General features: G+C 43.3%; 1 protein-coding gene across 1 annotated transcript in view; it reads left to right on the forward strand.

Moving 5' to 3' along the window:
* Positions 1-13,484, forward strand: part of wdr17 (WD repeat domain 17) — a gene marked incomplete at both ends in the record, with an annotated part of 54,227 nt that extends 40,743 nt beyond the window's left edge. The window contains 13 exons of the mRNA XM_080721186.1: positions 1,721-1,785; positions 2,691-2,823; positions 3,352-3,440; positions 4,054-4,153; positions 5,599-5,738; positions 6,556-6,667; positions 7,222-7,363; positions 8,417-8,519; positions 10,217-10,318; positions 10,954-11,052; positions 12,059-12,126; positions 12,318-12,415; positions 13,365-13,484. Coding sequence (XP_080577312.1) covers positions 1,721-1,785; positions 2,691-2,823; positions 3,352-3,440; positions 4,054-4,153; positions 5,599-5,738; positions 6,556-6,667; positions 7,222-7,363; positions 8,417-8,519; positions 10,217-10,318; positions 10,954-11,052; positions 12,059-12,126; positions 12,318-12,415; positions 13,365-13,484 — 1,371 coding nt within the window. The remainder of the gene's footprint in view (positions 1-1,720; positions 1,786-2,690; positions 2,824-3,351; positions 3,441-4,053; positions 4,154-5,598; positions 5,739-6,555; positions 6,668-7,221; positions 7,364-8,416; positions 8,520-10,216; positions 10,319-10,953; positions 11,053-12,058; positions 12,127-12,317; positions 12,416-13,364) is intronic.
* Between the last annotated feature and the right edge of the window lie 5,255 nt (positions 13,485-18,739).

An 18,739-nucleotide genomic window follows, 5' to 3' on the forward strand; every position in this document is an offset into this window, starting at 1 on the left:
TGGTAGGACACATGGTAGGACACATGGTAGGACACATGGTAGGACACATGGTAGGACAGGTAGGACACATGGTAGGACACATGGTAGGACACATGGTAGGACACATGGTAGGACACATGGTAGGACAGGTAGGACACATGGTAGGACACATGGTAGGACACATGGTAGGACAGGTAGGATGCATGGTAGAACACATGGTAGGACAGGTAGGATGCATGGTAGGACATGGTAGGACACATGGTAGGACACATGGTAGGACAGGTAGGACACATGGTAGGACACATGGTAGGACATGGTAGGACACATGGTAGGACACATGGTAGGACACATGGTAGGACAGGTAGGATGCATGGTAGGACACATGGTAGGACAGGTAGGATGCATGGTAGGACATGGTAGGACACATGGTAGGACACATGGTAGGACAGGTAGGATGCATGGTAGGACAGGTAGGACACATGGTAGGACAGGTAGGATGCATGGTAGGACACATGGTAGGACACATGGTAGGCTGTATGGTAGGCCACATGGTAGGACACATGGTAGGACACATGGTAGATAGATAGATAGATAGATAGATAGATAGATAGATAGATAGATAGATAGATAGATAGATAGATACCTTTATTATCCCAAGGGGGGAAATCAGTTGCCCAGAGGCAGCACAGCAGTATAAGGTTATTTACAAAGTTACAGAGAAGTATGAAAAAGATAAAAAGAAAAAACAAGAACAGAGTACAGAGTACAGTAAGTACAGTAAGAGCAAGGTACAACAGGAAAGGGAACAAATAATATATATACATAAAGTGTCTTAAAGCACGACTATCAAAAAATAATACAGAGCTCAAATCAAAGTGACCATAACAGTCAATGCTAGTTAGTGCAACAAGTATCTCTACATCATGTCAAACACAAGCAGAAATACTAAAAGAAAACTACTAACACAACCTAATAGTGCAGTGTCCAAAGGTCAGAGCGATAAAAACTAGCAAAAAAATAATAAAAATAAAAATAAACAAGAAAGGGTGATGCGGCAAGACGCACAAAAAACACCCTCCCTGGAAGGTCCTTAGAGGTCAAAGTCAGTGCAGATATAGTTCCAGTAAAGAAAAAAAGGCTATCGTCGTCCTACGTTAGGAAGGTAGTCCTTGTCAATCGACCGTTGTGTGTCTCGTTGTACAGCTTGAGAGAAGCCGGTACAACATATCTCCGCCCTGGGTAGACAAAACGGTCGTTTCCTCTCTTACTCCAGTAACTGAAGATCTCAAGATGGAGGGGGTGGGAGGTGTTGTTCAAGATGGAGTCCAACTTCCTAGCCGTTCACACTTTGGCAACTTCCTCCACCCCCTGCAGAGAGGACCCAACAACAGAGCCTGCTTTCCTCACCAGTCTGTTTAGGTTAAAGGTGTCGCCCGCTCTGTTGTTGCCACCCCAGCAGGTTATCCCAAAAAAGAGGACACTTGCCATGACAGACTGGTAGAACATCTGTAGCATCCTATTGCACACGTCAAACAATCTCAGTCTTCTCAGGAAGAACAACTTGCTTTTACCCTTGCTGTAGGTAGGACACATGGTAGGACACATGGTAGGACACATGGTAGGACAGTTAGCATCAGATGCATGTAGACTAACCCTAACCCTGAAGAACAATCAATAGGAAAACAATTCTCTCTCTCTCTCTCTCTCTCTCTCTCTCTCTCTCTCTCTCTCTCTCTCTCAGTGGGACAAGGCGCTCTCCGTCGCCCCCGGTGTTTCTATGAAGTACTGGAAGAAACTCATGCAGAGGTAACGTACTGTGCCGTTCATAGATTTGTCTGTCTGTCTGTCCGTCCGTCCATCCATCATTGTTGTTTGTTGTATGCCCATTGGCCAAGCTTTGCGTGACGCTTAACACCCAACAGGCCAAACTTGTTCAGTAAGGAGATAAGGCCACTAGGGGTCACTCTGCCAAAAGGAGTTGTCTCGTTCCTCAACGAGACAACAAGGGGTTAACTGTACAGCTCTGCGCGCATGCTGTGTGCCCTGTGAATGACCCTAGTCCATACGTCACCCCGTAGCTCAGAGAGAGAGAGAAAATGGCGCGAGCTGGTTGCATTGATTTCCATTCTAGGCAGAAACATAAAAAGGGCTTTATCTATGGATCAGGTGCAAAGAACGCCAGGGAAGCAGAGATCTGATTGTTTTCACGGCGACACTTTACCGCGATGGTCGGCTCCCGTTTGGATTTTAGTTTCGCAAGCTTTTGTAAACAAAGGGATTATCTTCCTCAATCGTCAGTGGACACCCACGTGCACACGCACGAAGCTTCCGAGGCTCTTCAAAATAAAGCGTGAGTGAACGGCGGCAGCAGCAACAGCTAGAAATGTTAGAAATCTTGGCTTCCCATGTGTTAATGAAATGTAAATAGCACCGCTCATTTCACACTATAGGTGTGATTCTTTACATGAATACCCAATCTTATACCAATAAACACACAACAGCTAGCTTTAACTGCACTTTCTGTTAATGGAGTCATTCTCTAAAGTATTCTGTTCAATTCTATCAAACACGTGCAAAACTTCTTCATCTTTCAGGAGTCAAATTCAAAAGTAGCAGATCTACAAGCTCAAAACACGTAGCTTTGCGCTGAGTTTCGTGCTTGTGGATCTGATTTTTTATATAATTCTTTTCTCTATTGTCTCCGCCCCCAGGAGAGCTGACCAGCTGATGGCAGAGGACAACGATGATGTCATCCCGTACTGCATCGCCACCGGAGACGTGAAGAAACTGGTCCGCTTCTTCACCGCACGAGGACAGCTGGGCCAAGCCTTGCTGGTCGCACAGGTAGAGAGACCTAGAGAGAGAGAGAGAGAGAGAGAGAGAGAGAGAGAGAGAGAGAGAGAGAGAGAGAGAGAGAGAGAGACCCTCCAGAAAAGAAAATCCTTGATTGTGCAGACTAAAATCATTGATTATGCGGGCAACAATCCTTGATTTTGCAATGAAATATGCAGGTTTTTATGTGATTTTATGCAGTGAAATTGCAGAAATGCGGAATGCGAAATGTTTGACAGGCAAGATATGCTGAAAGTTGTGAAATATGCGAACAGTGGTGAATCACACGAAATATTCAAAATATGCAGGGGTTTATGTGATTATATGCTGTGAAATATGCGGGCAGAAATATGCGATTATGCTGCCTTTTGGAACACATGTGACCCCCGCATAATCTGCACCATTTGGCTGATTATGCGGGACATTCTGCGATCGCATAATCACATTTTTCTGGAGAGTCCAGGGAGAGGTGATGATGATGATGATGATGATGATGATGATGATGATGATGATAATAATAATGAAGGCTGCATCCACTAGGGGGCGTGTGAAGGGAACATCCATGTTCCTCACAGCTCATCTGTCAATCATACGAGCAGCGACGCGGAGAACAGACAACCATACCAGAGGTACACACACACACGTACGCACGCACGCACGCACGCACGCACGCACGCACACACACACGCACACACACACACACACAATTTAGGAATGAAGCTGCGGACCTTATACAATTTGTAATCGGGCCACATTTGGCCCCGGGCCGCTCTTTGGCCACCCCTGGCATAGAGCCCAACTGTTTGGCCCTCACAAAAACATGATAACTAACTTAAATATTTACTCCTTTTTTTTAAACTTTTTATACTATATATTATTATATTTTGATGCTGTCGCTGATGTTTGAATGTGGAGGAGAAGAGGTATTTTATGATGATGACGATATTCTGTTATTTCCAAAATTGTTAGTTTTCAGAATTCAAATTTAAAAAATGTAGCAGATGAACAATCTCAAAACAAGTTTTTTTGTTCTTTTATGCTTTTGTATGATGCTGTAGTGGCCATCCAGGGCGTTAAATGAGGATTTACTGTGACCTCTGGAGGCGAGGAGCTGTACTGCAGGCTAAATTTGCGAGTGGTGTGTGTGTGTGTGTGTGTGTGTGTGTGTGTGTGTGTGTGTGTGTGTGTGTGTGTGTGTGTGTGTGTGTGTGTGTGTGTGTGTGTGTGTGTGTGTGTGTGTAGTCTCCTCCACAGGGTGTCAGAGGAACTGGCAGAGTGGTACTTCCAAGATGGCCGCTCTGTGATGGCAGCCTGCTGCCAGCTAGCTGTAGATAACATAGAGGTAGGACAGAGCATAGTTGCTGCTGTTTGTCTTGTTTTGGTACTCTGGTGGCCAGGATTGAATGCTTTATTAGACAGAAATGCAAACAGCAGGAGTACAAACCCTCTAAAAGTCTAAAAGGATAAGGAAAGGATTACACCAACATCCTTGCAGTCTTGTTTCCATTGTGGTCCTGTGTATTCAAACTCCACCCTAAATAACATCCAGGCTGTTTTCCTAGCTCTCATAACATAGAGTGGAGCCCATAGGCATATTGCTATGTACACTATGTGTTGCGCTCAAAAGTGTGTTTTTTCTTTTATCAATCTCTTACTAGTTGTCATTACACCCTCAGCATGCCATCGTTGTCCCAAATGAGCCGGCACACTCTGCTAAACAGATCTTATGTTGTTATGTGTTTTGCCAAGTCCCGGAAACGACACGATGTGATTGGCCAGTAAAGTCACTTTGATTGGAGTTGTGCCGAATGGTCATCCCAAAAAATGATTTATGAGACTCTGACGGCTTGTGTGGGACAACCAAGGCATGGATGTGTTTGTCACTGCCTATGTGTGTGTGTGTGTGTGTGTGTGTTTCTCCTCAGTCAGCCATGTCCAGCCTCATCCTATGTGTTTGTCTCATCCTATGTGTTTGTCTCATCCTATGTGTTTGTCTCATCCTATGTGTATCTACCTCAGTCAGCCATGTCCAGTCTCATCCTATGTGTTTGTCTCATCCTATGTGTTTCTACCCAGTCAGCCATGTCCAGTCTCATCCTATGTGTTTCTACCCAGTCAGCCATGTCCAGTCTCATCCTATGTGTTTCTACCCAGTCAGCCATGTCCAGTCTCATCCTATGTGTTTCTACCCAGTCAGCCATGTCCAGTCTCATCCTATGTGTTTGTCTCATCCTATGTGTTTCTACCCAGTCAGCCATGTCCAGTCTCATCCTATGTGTTTGTCTCATCCTATGTGTGTCTACCCAGTCAGCCATGTCCAGTCTCATCCTATGTGTTTGTCTCATCCTATGTGTATCTACCCAGTCAGCCATGTCCAGTCTCATCCTATGTGTTTGTCTCATCCTATGTGTTTCTACCTCAGTCAGCCATGTCCAGTCTCATCCTATGTGTTTGTCTCATACTATGTGTATCTACCTCAGTCAGCCATGTCCAGTCTCATCCTATGTGTTTGTCTCATCCTATGTGTTTCTACCCAGTCAGCCATGTCCAGTCTCATCCTATGTGTTTCTACCCAGTCAGCCATGTCCAGTCTCATCCTATGTGTTTCTACCCAGTCAGCCATGTCCAGTCTCATCCTATGTGTTTCTACCCAGTCAGCCATGTCCAGTCTCATCCTATGTGTTTGTCTCATCCTATGTGTTTCTACCCAGTCAGCCATGTCCAGTCTCATCCTATGTGTTTTTTCTCATCCTATGTGTTTGTCTCATCCTATGTGTTTCTACCCAGTCAGCCATGTCCAGTCTGATCCGCGGCAACGAGTTGGAGCTGGCCGTCTGCGTGGGCGTGGTCCTGGGAGAAGCAGCCAATCAGAGCACAGCTTACTGCCTGGAACTGCTGGCCAGGAAGTACATGACGCCAACAAGCTGGTGAGCTCACTGATCTAAGAATATATAATATCATTTATAACGTTTTTATGCACAGTAGGAAAGCTTATCCAACCTCCAACCTTTGTGTGAAGAACCCCTAAAATTAGATGTATTTGGCCGTGATTTGTTTTGTTTGTGCGTTTGACGACTGTGATAGAGTTTTATATTAAAGCGTAGCTTGCTATCTGGGGCAGCCACGGCTGAAGAGAAAAACTCAAATTCCCGCAATGCAACGGGAGATAACTCAATCAGGAAATCCGGTTTACAGGCAGAGTAACTGGAGGCAAAGATCTGTGCTGCTGCGCAGATTTACAAAGGGGCGTGGGAAAGGTTATTTGAATGGGAGTTACTTGTTCTTCTAATGGGCATTGGAAAAGGTCTTGATAGTGACGTTTTCAAAGAAACGCGGGCTCATTATGCAAACATTTCCAGACCAGAGGAAGTTTTCTGACAGACGTTCACGTTATTCTTCATCGTAAATATAATAATACCCTCTCGTAGGCCTACTCATGTTTTGATCCTTGATGATGGTAAGTAGTAGTGATGATGGTAAGTAGTAGTGATGATGGTAAGTAGTAGTGATGATGGTAAGTAGTAGTGATGATGGTAAGTAGTAGTGATGTGTAAGTAGTAGTAGTGATGGTAAGTAGTAGTGATGTGACTTTTTTTTATTGAAGAATTCGCACATTCGAAGACCACACGCCACGCCCATCTGCGGAGCAGACTGACTCCAGTTACTCATACTTGGTTTATTTAGCGTGGTTTATTTCATAGTAATTCAAAACGTCTCTGTTTGTCCTTCCTGTGTTCCCGTCAGGGAGCTGTCAGCTGACCTGCTCCACATGATCCCTGACAACCAGCTGCTATTGGCCAAACTCTGTGCCTATCACAGCGGAAGCCCCGCCCACATCAACGCTCTGCACCAGAGGGTGAGTCAGCAATCCCTTAAAGGAGCAGCTCACAATTTGTGTATCTCCCTTTACATAAATGGTCCTCACTAATGGTAATTATAAGATATGTCATCATTTGTGTCTACTCACTCTGTGTCTCACTCTGTGGACAGTTCAGAGACCTGCCTACCAATCATCGGCAGGCAGTTTCGGTCATTTCAAGGAATACTTTCTTTCCTTTTTTTTTTTATGCATGAACAATGGCTTCTATTCCAGCATGCTAATTTTGTTTTGCTCTTAGGTTGGAATCCCTATTGACACTGGTAGGAATGGTGACATATCTGATAATTACCGTTAGTGTACCAATTATATGGAGCTAAATGGACCATGGGTGAAGTATATATTTCATCACAATGGACGATCTACAAGCTCACGTAGAATCACATTGTGATGCGTGGCTATTTGAATTAATTTATTGGTATTGTTTTTTAGTTTTTAGACAATTTCACACCAGTTATAGGGAACCTCTAAGCATGTTGTCTCTAATCAAAGTGTGTGTTTGCGTACGTGCGCACGTGTGCGTGTCATTGCAGTGCGGCCTCCCTCCACTAGAGGAGTGTGGTGCGCTGGCGGAGGCGGCCATGTTGGAAGGAGACGTTTTCACCGCCGTCAAATTCTACCTTCTGAGCCCTGAGCCTGAGACCGCCCTGTCTGTAGGGTTACTGCACGTCAAAGGTACTGACACCTGTCACTCATACATTCTGACCCCTGAGCCTGAGACCGCCCTGTCTGTAGGGTTACTGCACGTCAAAGGTACTGACACCTGTCACTCATACAGCCTGAGACCGCCCTGTCTGTAGGGTTACTGCACGTCAAAGGTACTGACACCTGTCACTCATAGAGCATGTCAAAGGTACTGACACCTGTCACTCACACAGCATGACATAGTGAGCCTGAGACCGCCCTGTCTGTAGGCCTGCTGCACGTCAAAGGTACTGACACCTGTCACTCACTGCACGTCAAAGGTACTGACACCTGTCACTCACTGCACGTCAAAGGTACTGACACCTGTCACTCACTGCACGTCAAAGGTACTGACACCTGTCACTCATACAGCACGACACCTGTCAATCATACAGCACGTCAAAGGTACTGACACCTGTCACTCATACAGCATGACACCTGTCACTCATACAGCACGTCAAAGGTACTGACACCTGTCACTCATACAGCATGACACCTGCCACTCATACAGCACGACACCTGTCAATCACACAGCACGTCAAAGGTACTGACACCTGTCACTCATACAGCACGTCAAAGGTACTGACACATGTCACTCATACAGCACGTCAAAGGTACTGACACCTGTCACTCATACAGCATGACACCTGTCAATCACACAGCATGTCAAAGGTACTGACTGTAGGCATGTCAACTGCTATTTTAGAAAAATGGAGTCTTTGAATATTTTTGACTCGATTCTATAAATGTCTTCCAAATCCTTCTTCTAAATCAGTGGTTCTTAAACCTTTTCATGTCAAGGACCCCCTAAATTACACGTATCTGACCGTGGACCCCATCTCAAACTATGTTGTTCCAGGGACCACCCAGAAGCAAATATTTGAGTTATAAATGTTCGCTTTTAAAACAATATATTCAAAGACTTGCAAAATCATTAATCATTATCATATATAATGTAGATTAAAGCTGTTCAACTGTACGTTGTTCTGGTCAACCTCATTAACATGTCTAACTGCCTGTCAACTCCATGTCCCGCCTCCCCAGAGCAGCTGAGCGGATCTGATTGGACGGTGGATAGTGTCCAGCCAATCCTGGAGCTGCTGAGCTACATCCGAACGGACCGCCTCCTCATGACCAAGCTCACTGAGTAACAAACATTATCTTCATTATCATATCATTATCATATCATTATCATGTCATTATCATATCATTATCATATTATTATCATATCATTATCATGCCATAATCATGTCATTATCATATCATTATCATATCATTATCATATCATTATCATTATCATATAATGTATATTAAACCATATTATCTTCATTATTTATCATAGCATAATGTATATTACCGTATTAAACCTTATTATCTTCATTATCATATCATTATCATATCATTATCATATCATTATCATGTCATTATCATATCATTATCATGTCATTATCATATCATTATCATGTCATTATCATATCATAATGTACATCAAACCATATTATCTTCATTATTTATCATAGCATAATGTATATTATTAAACCTTATTATCTTCATTATCATAATTGTGACCGAAGGTCGCAGTATACCATGAGAAATGTCGTAGCTTGTCCGTCAGTCCGTCCGTCCTTCCTTCCATCCTTCCTTCCGTACAGGAAGTGATGTCACGTGACATCACCTCATCAAAGATCAAACCCTGGATATTCATACTGTCACTCTGACATCACAGGTGACAGTCTATATATGGGTATCCCTTTTATGCCCATATATGAAGATCCCTGATGTCATTGATATATATCACTGGCCAGATGGCAAAGGCATGGCCCATATCTGTGTGGTTCAGATAGGGATCTCCATGTATGGGCATAAAATATATTTTATGTATATGGATACATATTATTATTAATTATTATGAATAAAGGAAAAAATAAAATAAAAAAGTCCATATATGGTCATTCCCAGAAACAAAATCCTTTTTATGTACATTATGGAGATTTATGATGTCATCAATATATATATATATAAAAGTCCATATATGTATGTGGATATATATTAATAAAGGATAAAATAAATAAAATGTCCATATACAGTATGGGCATTCCCAGATGATGCCCTGTTAGGGTACCTCTTATGCCCATATATGGAGATCCCCAGGCATCAAACCCCTCCATATATGAGTAACTGGTCCCATATACATCACTGGCCAGATGGCCAAGGATTGGCGCGACCTTAGGGCGAGGTCGCATGTCACCCTGAGGTGTCTTACTAATGTATATTATTAAACTTTATTTTCTTCATTATCATAGCATAGCATAATGTATATTATTATGATTTATGATTATTATTCATTTCTAAATTTAATTTCTAGTAGTCAGGGCTGTGCAGAGAATGTTAGAGAGGCAGGGGCTGGAATTTCTAAAAATATCGAAAATAGCCGACCTCCAAGCTTGGAAGTCTGCTATTTCCCGTTTGATACTACACCAAACTAACTTTTGAATGCTGCCTTCAGGTATGGCATGGAAAGAGGGGACATTTTCATGGTCTGGAGAGGGCACTTTTTACAGACGGATAAAAGGGCAGGGGCTCAAGCCCCCTTTGATGTCTATGTGTGCAGTCTGTGCACATGCCTGCCGTAGTATTATATGGTATTGCTTAATGTATTGAATAGAACCTAAACATCTGTGTGTGTGTGTGTGTGTGTGTGTGTGTGTGTGTGTGTGTGTGTGTGTGTGTGTGTGTGTGTGTGTGTGTGTGTGTGTGTGTGTGTGCGTGCGTGTGTGCGTGCGTGCGTGCGTGCGTGCGTGCGTGCGTGCGTGCGTGCGTGCGTGCGTGCGTGCGTGCGTACAGAGTTCGCAGTGAGCTGCTGATTCTCTGTGGTTACATTGGAGCTCTGCTGGCCATCAGAAGAAAATACTACAACATCGTACCTGCACTCTATGAGTACACAAGGTATTTACTCTATTACTCTATGAGTACACAAGGTATTTACTCAGTTACTATCAAAACCTCCACCAGCTGTCAGTCTGTCAGCCTGTCAGTCACACGTCACACTTTTGCCCTTCTCATATCTCTGCCACCGTTGCCCCGATCCATGCCAAAGTTTGCACACACACTCCTTGCCTGCCAAACCACAACCTCCACCAACCTCCATCAATTCTCACATGGCCCTCTTCTAGCGCCACCATGAGGCCGATTCTTGCAAAACACATTCTTGGACACTACTCCTACAAATATTGCTCTAAAATCACACAAATTGGTACACACTTGGTCTACACTCATGTCATCATCATGGATCTGTCCCATATAGCGCCACCATCAAGACGATTTTTTCAAACACATTTTTGGACACTGCTCCTACACATTTTGCCCTAAAATCACGCTGCGACCTGACGGTCGCTTATCTCCCTATTAGGGAGTCTTACTGGTTACTCTATGTTTATTTTAACCTGTGTGTGTGTGTGTGTGTGTGTGTGTGTGTGTGTGTGTGTGTGTGCACGCGTGCGTGCGTGCGTGCGTGCGTGCGTGCGTGCGTGCGTGCGTGCGTGCGTGCGTGCGTGCGTGCGTGCGTGCGTGCGTGTTCTCAGTCAGCTGTTGAAGAGGAGAGAGGTGTGTATTCCTCTGAAGATCGAGCAGCTGTCTTTAGAGCTGGACGCATGGAGGGCGTGCACGCACACACACACCAAGTATGTGCACACAGACACGCACACACACACCAAGTACGTGCCATACTTGCAAAACACATTTTTGGACATACACTGCTCCTACAGATTTTGCCCTCAAATCACAATCACAAGCGGTGTTTATACATACAGTACATGTGACCTGACGGTCGCTTATCTCCCGATTATTCTGATTTACGTTGTGACGTAACGTCTTGACGCCGACGTCGTTACCACGGTAACCAAAGCAGATATGTAGACGCAGGGCAGCTTTGGGCTGACGCTGTTAAAAACAGTCAGAACGCACAGATCAGATCTGTGTCACTTGCAAATGTGGATATAGTGTGAAAAGTCGGGCCAAAAGATCAGATTTGAGAACCAAATCGGGTTTGGTCTGGATTTGACTGCAGTGTAAATCTGGCCTTACCAGTATAATAACAGGTGGGGTTAGCCTATCAGATGCACCCTTACTGGTATAATAACAGGTGGGGTTAGCCTATCAGATGCACCCTTACTGGTATAATAACAGGTGGGGTTAGCCTATCAGATGCACCCTTACTGGTATAATAACAGGTGGGGTTAGCCTATCAGATGACGCTCTGACGACCCGGCAAGCTGCTGGCCGGTGGGATTGGCCAATCAGAATCAAGGGGTTGGCTGAAGAGATCTGCAGATTGCAGTGGAGTTCATTAAAGTTGCTGGTGAAAATGGACCTCCAGAGGCCGGTGTAATGTCTAAGCATATCCATGTAATATGTATGCTTCCAACACTCCTTCAGAGCAAAACCACTACTAAAAACACACCTTATAAAGTATGACTTTAAAAGCCTGTTTACATACTGTAAACATGTCTGTCTGTCTGTCTGTCTGTCTGTCTGTCTGTCTGTCTGTCTGTGTGTGTGTGTGTGTGTGTGTGTGTGTGTGTGTGTGTGTGTGTGTGTGTGTGTGTGTGTGTGTGTGTGTGTGTGTGTGTGTGTGTGTGTGTGTGTGTGTGTCTGTCTGTCCATCAGGTGTGATGAAGTCCCTACCAGTCCTCCTTCAGAAGCTCAGAGAGAACAATCCAGCTTTCTGCAGAGGAGACTGCAGCCTGAAGACCCTGGTAAAACTATTTACAATTGTTGTCTTAGAATGTTCACCCTCAGAATAGTGGCACAAGCATTAGAGCCATTAAGTACCTAAAAGAAATAAAAGTTTGTTTGTGTGTGTGTGTGTGTGTGTGTGTGTGTGTGTGTGTGTGTGTGTGTGTGTGTGTGTGTGTGTGTGTGTGTGTGTGTGTGTGTGTGTGTGTAGGTGTGTTGCTGGTGTGTGGTCCTGACTACGTGACAGGCTCCAACCTCCCCAGCCACTCTGATGTACAACTATCCTGTTTCACTGGACACAGAATACAGGTGTGTGTGTGTGTGTGTGTGTGTGTGTGTGTGTGTGTGTGTGTGTGTGTGTGTGTGTGTGTGTGTGTGTGTGTGTGTGTGTGTGTGTGTGTGTGTGTGTGTGTGTGTGTGTGTGTGTGTGTGTGTGTGTGTGTGTGTGTGTTCGTTCGGGCCAGGGACGCCTTAGGTGAGAGAGAGATGAAGCAGGGACCCCCGCTACGTATTGTATAACATTGTGAACATTGTGATTTCCATAGATTTCTGAGACAGCTTAGACTTGTTATGACGGCACTATCATCATCAGTGTAGGCTGTTGGTTTAAACCGGCAATACTTAGTCTGCTTTTCTTTTCACTCTACACCAAACCTCTTTGCCAAGAATAGCAGATCTACAAGCTCAAAACGCCTCACAGCGCGAGGTGTTTTGAGCTTGTAGATCTGCTATTCTTGGCTAATGTTCCACACAGAATAGGGATACTAGGGTTCAAGAAATAGTTTAGTTCTTATCACACAAAGATTTGGAGACCCCCTGTAAAAAGGAAAAGCGAAAATGTAAGAAAACTACGCACAGGTCTCCGCCAGGTCAGGTAGGTTATTGTGGCCCCCTGGTGGCGCTACAGTAGGCAAATGAAAAAAGGGTGCCACGTCATCTGCAGCCTGTCATGATTTTAGGCATTTTGTTCCAAAGTTGTGGCATTTGTTCCTTGACCTATAGACTATAGGTCTATAGACTATAGGACTATAGTGGGGATGTGTGTGTGAAATTGCATGGAAATCACAAGCTGTGTTTATGTTGTTCAAAACTGACCAATCCTGCATTGACCTTTGGAACCCCAATGTAAGCCAATGAGGATGGGATATGAAATATTGGACAGATCAGTCTTGATCACATGACTATAGAGAAATGCTCAAGTATAAAGTTTAAGTAACTTTCTGCCACTGTGGATGATGTTGTTTTTGCCTCTGTGCAGGGTCCAGTGTTCCTATTGGAGGACGGTAAATCAGCCATCCCTCTCAACGATGCTCTGATGTGGGCCAAGGTCAACGCCTTCTCCCCCCTGGGCACCGGGGTCCGCATCAACCCCTTCTGATGCACACACACACACACACACACGCACGCACGCACGCACGCACGCACACACACACACACGCACGCACGCACACACGCACACACACAACACACACATGCTTTCGTAGCATTCCACAGATCAAATCCCTGTTTTGACAAAAATGTGAAAGGACAGACATGGAAAAATAAATGGTAAATGGTGCATTTATACAGCGCCTTAAGGCGCTTTACATATAATGTGCATTACATTCACCCATTCACACACACATTCATTACATTCTCCCATTCATACTCACACACACACGCACGCACGCACGCACGCACATACACACACACACACACACACACACACACACACACACACACACACACACACACATTACATTCACCCATTCACCCATTCACACACACATTCATTACATTCACCCATTCACACACACATTCATACAGTGATGTCAGAGGAAACCATGCTTGGCACCAACCTGCTCATCAGGAGCAGTTAGGGGTTCAGAGTCTTGATAATTAACACCAACCTGCTCATCAGGAGCAACTAGGGGTTCAGAGTCTTGATAATTAACACCAACCTGCTCATCAGGAGCAGTTAGGGGTTCAGAGTCTTGATAATTAACACCAACCTGCTCATCAGGAGCAGTTAGGGGTTCAGAGTCTTGATAATTAACACCAACCTGCTCATCAGGAGCAGTTAGGGGTTCAGAGTCTTGATAATTAACACCAACCTGCTCATCAGGAGCAACTAGGGGTTCAGAGTCTTGATAATTAACACCAACCTGCTCATCAGGAGCAACTAGGGGTTCAGAGTCTTGATAATTAACACCAACCTGCTCATCAGGAGCAACTAGGGGTTCAGAGTCTTGCTCAAGGACTCTTCAACACTAACTCTGGGGGAGCCCGGGATCAAACTAGGAACCCTCCGTGTTCTAAGACAGCCACTCTACCCCTGAGCCCCTGCCGCCTGAAGAAAGAGGAGGTTTGAGCAGGAAGGTGGAGGAGAGGATGGAGCAGAACACCATCATGCTCTGTTCAACAGGAAGGTGGAGGAGAGGATGGAGCAGAACACCATCATGCTCTGTTCAACAGGAAGGTGGAGGAGAGGATGGAGCAGAACACCATCATGCTCTGTTCAACAGGAAGGTGGAGGAGAGGATGGAGCAGAACACCATCATGCTCTGTTCAACGACACGTCGCTCGTATGTCGATATCGGATTTGCCTGGTTGTAAACTCATACTGCTATCATCATGATGGACAAAGACGTTGACATTCATCAGCGATGGCTGTGGACGATGTTTGTGTTGTTGGGTTCATCAATGTGTTTTATTTTATTTTATAATGAAGATTTATTTGATTCTCTGACACAAACAGGGAATAAAAAACAACAAAAACGATGTTATTTTAACCCTTCACACCCCAGCATCCACGTTGTGAGGAAAGCTTTGGAGGAAAATAGATATTTTTGGCAAAAGCTTTCCTCACAAAAAATAAATAAAAATAAAACATCTGCTATTTGAACATATCTGATCTGCAGCCGATGGCCATGCTACATGTTGTGAGCTTGTAGATCTTAAATAAACACACTAAAATAATAAAGAACATACATAGAACATACATAGAACATACACAGAACATACACAGAACATACATAAAACATACATAGAACATACATAGAACATACACAGAACATACATAGAACATACATAGAACATACACAGAACATACACAGAACATACATAGAACATACATAGAACATACACAGAACATACACAGAACATACACAGAACATACATAGAACATACATAGAACATACATAGAACATACACAGAACATACATAGAACATACACAGAACATACACAGAACATACACAGAACATACATAGAACATACATAGAACATACATAGAACACACACAGAACATACATAGAACATACATAGAACATACATAGAACATACATAGAACACACACAGAACACACACAGAACATACATAGAACATACATAGAACATACATAGAACATACATAGAACATACATAGAACACACACAGAACATACATAGAACATACATATAACATACATAGAACACACACAGAACATACATAGAACATACATAGAACATACATATAACATACATAGAACATACATAGAACATACATAGAACACACACAGAACATACACAGAACATACATAGAACATACATAGAACATACATAGAACATACATAGAACATACATAGAACACACACAGAACATACATAGAACATACATAGAACATACATAGAACACACATAGAACACAAATAGAACATACATAGAACATACATAGAACACACATAGAACACACACAGAACATACATAGAACATACACAGAACATACATAGAACATACATAGAACATACATAGAACACACACAGAACATACATAGAACATACATAGAACATACATAGAACATACACAGAACATACACAGAACATACATAGAACATACATAGAACATACATAGAACATACATAGAACACACACAGAACATACATAGAACATACATAGAACATACATAGAACACACATAGAACACACACAGAACATACATAGAACATAGTAACAGCACAAACCTGGTCTCCACAGCACAGCATATTGAGAACAACTGCTCTCAGATCGGTTAGAATAATGTTTTATTTATTATTAAAGTACAAGTCATAGAGCTACTGTATGAATCTACTGTATGAGCCTCATTCAACATTACTTCATATGTGTTTGTTTTTTCAGGACAAAAACTGTGAGTTTTTTTTTTACAATAAATTGGAGATGACGACAAATCAAGCTTAATCAAGGTCCAAACCCGCGACAATCAACACATAAAATCTGATTAAACGATTTTGTAAATAAGAAGATAAGAAAAACATACAATTGACTTTTCTGCATGAACATTTATCATTTGATAGTTTTACAAGCCTCTGTAACATGTTTATGATGTTGTCTTTATGTTGTTGTTGTTGCCTATAGACTTTTTTACACAAAAAAAAAAAAGAAAGAAAAAAAAAAAAAGCACACTTTTCAATCTCAACTCATAAACAGATCATTTTCCAAGGCGCCGTACAGACATTTGCGACAGCTATCACGACCGTATCGTCTGAGAATGGCCACTGGGGGCGCCGTACTAATGCATTGTCAATGGAAGGTTGTTTGGTGTTTTGTCGTTGCCGTGTCTCTTGGCCAAAAGACAGGCTGTGGTTGAGCAAGAGACACGGCAATGACAAGAAACCAAACAACCTTCCATTGACAATGCATTAGTACGGCGCTCCCAGTGGCCATTCTCAGACGATACGGAGAAGATGTTTCACCCATATGTGTGAGTCCAGCCCAAGGATTTAAAGGAGAACAAAAGGTAGAGAACATTTACAACAACAGGTCCAGTTGGCAGCAGGGGTATTTCTGGGTATTTCTGGGAACTGCAGCCGTTTTTATTATATTTTATTTAATTTTGTTTCCCCCCAAATGTTAAACAATTAAGAATAAAGTTATGCTTTGAAAATGGTTGGATATCATTTAAAGTGACCAGTGTACGTGATTTGAACATGGACGGTGTGTGTGTGTGTGCGTGCGTGCGTGTGTGTGTGTGGTGTGTGTGTGTGTGTGTGTGTGTGTGTGTGTGTGTGTGTGTGCGTGCGTGCGTGTGTGTGTGTGTGTGTGTGTGTGTGTGTGTGTGTGTGTGTGGTGTGTGTGTGTGTGTGTGTGTGTGTGTGTGTGTGTGTGTGTGTGTGCGTGTGTGTGTGTGTGGTGTGTGTGTGTGTGTGTGTGTGTGTGTGTGTGTGTGTGTGTGTGTGTGTGTGTGTGTGGTGTGCGTGCGTGCGTGTGTGTGTGTGTGTCAGGGACGGATTAACCCCTGCGAGGGCCCCTGGCTGATATTTTTTTTCTATTGTGAAAATAGCAGATCTACACGCTCACAACGCCTCGCTGCTCGCAGCATGTAGATCGGCTATTTTCACAATTTCTGCCTCTAATATTTGACAATTTGGACAATGTAATTTTAGAGGTATTTAGACGAATATTAAAAAGTCCTTAAATTGTCACTTTAGAAATGTGCAGATACCCTGGCCTCAATAGCCTACACTTAAACTTTATGTTGGTTTGTTTACTGTTGAGTGAGAAAACAATGTTGCACATTAAGTTAATCATCTGGGGACCCCCCAAAACAATGTGGGGACCCGCCTGGGGGTCCCGACCCAAAGGTTGAGAACCAGTGAACTAGTGTGTGTTCAGTAAATGGTCTCTCCTGGTCTGTCCACCAGGGGTCTCCCTTTCCCTGGTCTTGGTCCTCCTGTGAGTCGGTAGACTTGGATCAAGTCGTTCTGGCACATTGATGATCCGGTCTGGCTCCAAACCGGATACGGAAACGTCTTTTTGTATGTGTTTGAGGCTGGAAAATGACCGGAAACAGTAGGCGGGCTCTAAACCGGATGACAATGTTTGATTGCTAATAGAAACCAGAATTTCCCCATAACAGCAGCTTGTTGGTTTTAACTTCGATAGATAGATAGATACCTTTATTATCCCACAGGGGAAATTCAGTTGCCCAAAGGCAGCACAGCAGTTAAGGTTACAAGTTACAGAGAAATAAGAAAAAGAAAAAGAGTACTGTAGTATACAGTCCAAAGAGTAAGCACAAAAAAAGAAAAAAAGAAAAGATAAATAAAACACAAAGTGTCGAAAGCTATTGCAAAAAGAGAAGAAGAATATATACATAAAGTGACCACGAAACATTCTTAACTTCAAACCAACAGAGTTTCGTTTCTTTGTTTCTTTTAGAAGTGAAACTATGTTTATTTGTAGCTACATTTAATGTGAATTTAATGTGTATTTTAATTATCCTAAAGCAGCCGCCCTACAGTCTGTTGTGATTCTTATGAACAATCATATATTATTATTATTAAAGACTTTCGCATTTGATTCAAAGCTCTGCAGAATCAAGGATAAGTCACATACGTCACGATCAGAGCACCTGGAGGCTGATAAACGTTTAACTGTGTTTGTTTTATCACATTGACCAAATGTCAAACACAAGAAGACAACGTTTTATTTTTACTTTATGCTATTTTTCTCCCCGGATGTGCAAAGAACTCGCCGCTAGTTAGAACGTGACGTATGCGACCCATCCTTGTTCAATGTACTCCTTGTCTTTTGATTGGTCAGAACGGCGGGGGGCGGGGCTTCCACAGGAGGACACGTCACTCGCGTCGATCAGGAAGCACTGCTGCCGAGGGGACAGATGATC

The sequence above is a fragment of the Nannobrachium achirus genome (genome assembly GCF_963921795.1).
Source record: "Nannobrachium achirus genome assembly, chromosome: 3".
Classification (NCBI taxonomy): Eukaryota; Metazoa; Chordata; class Actinopteri; order Myctophiformes; family Myctophidae; genus Nannobrachium; species Nannobrachium achirus.